At 35.8% G+C, this 6,169-nt stretch overlaps 1 protein-coding gene across 1 annotated transcript in view; it reads right to left on the bottom strand.

Moving 5' to 3' along the window:
- LOC107597964 (disabled homolog 2-interacting protein-like) overlaps positions 1-6,169 on the bottom strand; it is a 159,481-nt gene that overhangs the window by 111,463 nt on the left and 41,849 nt on the right. Inside the window, exon 4 of the mRNA XM_016289180.1 lies at positions 4,980-5,106. Coding sequence (XP_016144666.1) covers positions 4,980-5,106 — 127 coding nt within the window. The remainder of the gene's footprint in view (positions 1-4,979; positions 5,107-6,169) is intronic.

Below are 6,169 nucleotides of genomic sequence, written 5' to 3'. Positions count from 1 at the left end.
TATATATATATATAAATATATATATCCTGCATGGTCTCAATACCATATAATTAAATGTGGTTGGTTAAAATAAATAAATAATGAAAAACAAAAAAAAGGGAAAATATTTAGATGCAGGTCTTGATGAGTTTGAGGAAGCAAAAATGTTTACTAAGTTAAAAAAAGACTCTCAGTAAATCTAAATGTCTCTGTCAAGCAGAACAAAAATACGGCACAGAAATTAAAAGCAGAACAGAGCCAGACTCTTGAGGACTGTGGTAGGATCTGCATTAGAATCTTAATTTGCCTTATTGTTAGATGTATTTTAGGCTCAGCACAATTTTGGCTTCGGTACCATACCAGAATCTACTACCTCAGTGTCGTACTAAATCATTACTCATAGGTGACAAATAAGCAGCCTCAAAAGATATCCAAATTAAAAGCAGAGCACTGCATGCATGAAACCCTGCAGTAACAAATGTGTTGCTCGTTTAAAATAAATACTTCACTACTCTCCTGTACTCAGTAAAACAGAAGCAATACTAAACAAACTCCAGCGTTTTCAGCAGTGTGTATCAACATATAATATACAATCTTGTTTAGATCATCAGAAGGCGAATTCATAGATACTAAACACGGTATTTGTAAGGTTATATGAATGAGTGGTTTATCGTAAGCATGAATAAAATATTCTATAATACAACAGATTAATACAAAACAGCAATAATATACACAATGGCCTGAAGAATATGTGTGTTCGTTCAAAGAAAGGTTTTCCTATGAATTAATTAGTAGAAAAGTCAATTTCTACTGTGCATTTGTGCCCCCTTGTTTCTGGAGAATGCAGCTGAGGGTCGGCTCGCATTCCACAAGGTTGTAAATGTATCGGGTTACCATGAAACCAGGGTCCTGTTCGGCGTCCTGGGGTGTTACAAAGTATTTGTGAAATCTAGCTAACAAAATATATATTGTGTGTTTGATTGGTCCAGACGCTACAAGTGGACTCAGATCAACTTAAACACATTTGACATCTGACAGTTAATGTTAACATTTACATTATATCAATATTATATCATCAGCACAATTATCATGTAGAGTGAGATTTATCTGTTTGACCCAGCTTGTTCCTCTGTTGTCACATTCGCCGGTTTCACTTCAGTTTGGGTAACACTGCCGCATAGCAGTGAACTTTAGAATAGCAGCGTATCAGGTAACCAAATGAGCAAAATCATGATATTGTATCAACCCTACTGCATGTGTTTGTGAGCCTTTAAAAGCCTGGTTATCAAGTTTTAAGATTTCCATTTATTTATCATGTGATGAAATCAGTAGTCAAATGAGTAGTATTGCCTCATAAGAGGCACTAGATAAATTCAGTTGTGTTGTTGTCTCAAGTCTTAATAATACATTAAAAAAAGAAACAGCTATACATTATACATAAATCTGGAAACTTACATAACAAACACATACACATTTGGTTCACTATATTTAAGGAGACCTATTATGCCCCTTTTTCACAATATGTTATATAATTCTCAGATGTCCCCAGAATGTGTCTGTGAAGTTTCAGCTCCAAATACACCATAGACCATTTATTATATTATTTTGAAAATGATGATGTCTCTTTAAATGCAAATAAGCTGCTGCTCCCCGCCCCCTTTTCCAGAATAGGGCTTCCTAGAGCTTTACAGCTCGTACCTCAGATACTCCGCTAAAAACATTGGTTTGGTTTTGATTATCATGTCTATCGCACTGAAATCATGCGTTCTAAACCATATTAGCTAGGGATGCACCGAAATGAAAATTCTGGGCCGAAACCGAAAATTCTGGATGCACTTGGCCGAAAACCGAAACTGAAAATGCTTTGTAATGATTATTTATTATTTGATTAAATGATACAAAGTAATTTTGTAAGACTTTAACACAATTTTAATGATATTGAATTTAAAAAACAACATACTTTTTACTGAAAGTAACGCATTAACATTAGTTAACTACTTTAGTTAACATGAACGAATAAACAATACCATTTCAGAATTTATTAATCTTAGTTAATGTTAATTTCAACATTTGCTAATGCATTATTAAAATCAACAGTTGTGCTTGTTAACAGTTAATGCACTCTGAATTAACATGAACTACTAACATGAACAACTGAATTCTCATTAACTAACATTAGGAAAGATTAATAAATACTGTAATAAATGTATTGTTCATGTTAGTTAACAGGCTACATTAACTAACACGAACTAATGGAACCTTATTGTAAAGTGTTACCTTAATATTAAATATCAATATATTATTTTTATTCAGTTCCACACAACAGAATCAGATATAACTTTTTTTAAACTAATTATCAAAATAATGTATAATCCTACAAAGCTATTATTATCAGACCATGTGAGCAGAGCAGAGCGTCACGAGAGAATAGCGTCATTTTACCAGCGTTGCCATGTTACAGCACAGTAGAAACAAATACACTACAAAGAAATATCCTGTCGGCGCATTATTTGAGCAGACTTTGCTTTTCCGGTGAGCATGAGCGGTACACGAGCGGAATATTGAGCGGAGCGTCACGCCGCGCAGTGACGAGGAGAGTGAAACCTGTGCGCTAAACACTTACAAATATTTGCCATATATATATATATATATATATATATCATATATATTTTTTCGGCTCATTATTTCGGCCGTTTTTCTCTTTGCCAGAGATAATTATCTAATAATTATGGCATTTTCGGTTTTTGGCCGATCATTTTCGGGGGCCGAAAATTTGGTGCATCCCTAATATTAGTTTAAACTTCTGATATATGGTTTTCTGAGCGCACACATCCGAAGCACGCACACAGAAAGTGGCTGTCACATGGCATGTGAGTACTAAACTAAGTTCTCTTTCATGTCCTATTGCACTTAAACCATCAAATACACACAAGTTTGTTAAAAACACATAAGTTAAAAAACAGTCAGTTATGCCTGTTAAGTTAAACAGCTGGGAAAGGAATCACATGTTTATATGAGATCTGTGTGGCAGCAGCGTAATATTCAGTAAATAAATCAGTCCACTGCTCTCTTGTCTCCTCTGAGGCTGGGACTCTAAACAGTGGTCTGTGCTCGTCTGTACAGCCAGACAGAACAGTTAGCATGTTTTGCTCAAACTTTTGCTATGACGTTAGAACTGCTACACCGTTGTTGCTTGCAAAAACAGAATGGTGGTGCAGTGGGTGAAAACTTGCAGATTAAGATTGCAGGTAATATTATAATAAGATCCCCTTTCTACATCATGGGGGGGAGCAAAATCTGACACGCTCGTTTATTCATATGCTTGCAGAGAAAGGCTTACCAAAAAAAAAAATTACTGGGTTGTTCTTTTTCATGTTTTCTGGGTAAGTAGACACACAGTGGACCTTGATTATAGCACTTAAACATGGAAAAAGTCAGATTTTCATGATATGTCACCTTTAATAAGGACACCTAATAAACTTCCATTGATTTTACAACAGGTAATTAATATTTTCTCTCACCTGGCCTGACCCCCTACCTCTAAATGTAACCCTCACAAAACACTAGATCTAAATAGAAACATGATTTGGTCAATTTGCATGCATAGTGAGGTCTATATTAGAAATGTGAGGACATTTTTGAATAGTGAGGACATTTTGGACTTCAGGTTTAGGCAAACCTTTACACATACACATAAAATAATATACTGTATACTGTATAACTGTATAACCTACATACTGCATAAGGCAGAGTTAAAAGCATTTCTAAATAGTCAGTCACAAAGAGACACCAGTCAACTCACACTATCACAAAATATTTTGGTAGAACCACAGACTTTCAGGTACCCAAGAGCATGTCAGAAATGTTTAAATAGCATTTAAACCAGAATATAACATTAAATCACCAATGATCCTAGATCAGGCATGTCTATATTCACTACTGAAAACAAACCTGATCAGGAAACAGATGCTTTTAAATCCAACCAAATAATAATTTTGATACTTGATACTTTTTATGATACTTTTATTTCTTTTAAAGAGGAATGTAAAGAACAAATAATGTAGAAACTAGAAACAAGCTGCAAATCTAATTTCAACATTATTTATTCTCCAGACATTCCCCTTCAATAAGCATCAGCTGCATGCAAAGGGATCAACATTTGGTTTTTCAACCACTGAAAATGGGTAATATTCAATAATCTGGACATGGAGCCACATTGAGATCCCTATATCTCTATTATAACTATACAGGGCCTTGAAAATGAAGATTCATAAAGAAAGGTTTATTAGGAAACGGAATCTAAAGGAAATCAAGATAACTTCAATACTTGAGTTACATGCACACAAACTTTGGAAAAATAATATTTATGGCACTCGGACAGGTATGTTCTATGCAACTGTTTTGATAGAGGGAAATAAGTTTCAACATTATGTGTTCCTCAGGCATTCCTATTTAAAAGACAATAGTATGTTCATGGGAAAACATACATGCATTAGTAGGCCAGTAAAATAGCACAAAACAACATCAGCCAAATAAAGTATGCACACAACATAGATAACAGACAATAATGTGAACAAAATAAAAACGAGTATAAAAGTTAGTCCTAACTGTAAGAACGCAGCACTGGAAGAAACGATCTAGACAGAAGAAAAGAATACTGCAGCCAACATCCTCCCCTGCTGGCCTCAATGAAAATGACATGGCTTAAATAACTGAGTATAAGGTAGCATAAATAACTACTTCTTCTTCAAACAAATAAAAACGTTTCAGTCACAAGCATGGTCTGAGACAGCTACAACTCCTACATATATTTGCTCTCTTTGTTAATCACAAGAAATGAGTTTGTCTGCAAATATGTATCAAAGGTAGTTTGTGACAAAAAAAAGTGTCAAAACAATTGACAGATTCCTCATAATTGAAATTTAAATTCCCAGGTTTTCTATGACCATGAGAGACCCTGGCCGTGTTGTAAACACATGGAGTAACAGTAGTACACTCACTGTTGTCCACTGAGAGATGACACTGGAATTCCGGGAACTGCGTCTCCACAGGAACACTGATGGTGCGACGCAGCAGTCTGGATTTGCAGGTGTCAGTCCTCTTCTCCTGTAGGAGCAGAGGGTGTATCTGACAGCGGAACACAAGAAAGAGAAAGAAAGACACATTTGTGCACACATTCGCCTGCCTCTCATCTCATTATTAATATATTCCATCCGAATTGAACAGATTCAAGTCAGACAAACAGAGGCAGCAAGACATAAAGAATTCAATAAAACAAGCACACAGATGGACAGAGTATGAATATATTAATCAAAGGGCTTCTAGCGACTTAAATTACTTACTGAATATGGCTATGCTATTTCATATATAATGCCATGTCATAAACATGCAAAAATAAAGCAGCTAAATATTATCATCGGGACAAAAAATTAGCTGAAAGCTTTTATAGATAGCAAGAAATATTTATGGCCAGTCTATTTTTTCTTAATTTACTCACTATTGGTAGGTATGACAAAAAGTTCTACTGATAGGAATACAGAAGGAGAAAGAGGAAGAGAGAGCAACTTAACTCTGGGGAATTCAGCGTCAGATCTGGGCAGCTCTGACTACCAAAATGACCTTGCGTTCCTTCCCAGAATCATGTTTCCAGTACACATTCAGCCCTCATGGTGTTATAACCAAACTTTCAGAACGTGCATTCTCTTGAGACTGTGCTACTGTGTTTTTGTTGTTATTACCAACTGTGAATTTGCCCTTAAAGGGGTCATATGATGCGATTTCAAGTTTTCCTTTCTCTTTGGAGTGTTACAAGCTGTTCGTGAATAGATAAGATCCCTGAAGTTGCAAAGACTAAAGTCTCAAAACCAAAGAGATATTCTTCATAAAAGTTAAGACACTGCCACACCCCCCTAAAACGGCTCGTTCTAACATGCCCCCACATATCTAGGTCACTATGTGGGAATATTTGCATAATGCCACCCAAATGTGCCCGCAAAGAAAGAAGGCGTGGTTTCAGTAACCGCAGTTAGTGTTGAAGCAGCCATGTCAGGGAGACGCTGTGTGTTTCTAGGCGAAAGCAAAAGCACTTTATTTGGCCTTCCGAAAGTAGATGCATTTAGGAATCTTTAAGATCACTTACAACAGAACAGCAATGCATTTTATGGACGACCGTTTCGTGAACCTAGGAGAG

The sequence above is a fragment of the Sinocyclocheilus grahami genome, unplaced genomic scaffold (assembly GCF_001515645.1).
Source record: "Sinocyclocheilus grahami isolate Dianchi unplaced genomic scaffold, SAMN03320097.WGS_v1.1 scaffold12.1, whole genome shotgun sequence".
Taxonomy (NCBI): Eukaryota; Metazoa; Chordata; class Actinopteri; order Cypriniformes; family Cyprinidae; genus Sinocyclocheilus; species Sinocyclocheilus grahami.
Note: the sequence above shows the minus strand (reverse complement) of the source record. Positions and strands in the feature narration are given on the sequence as shown.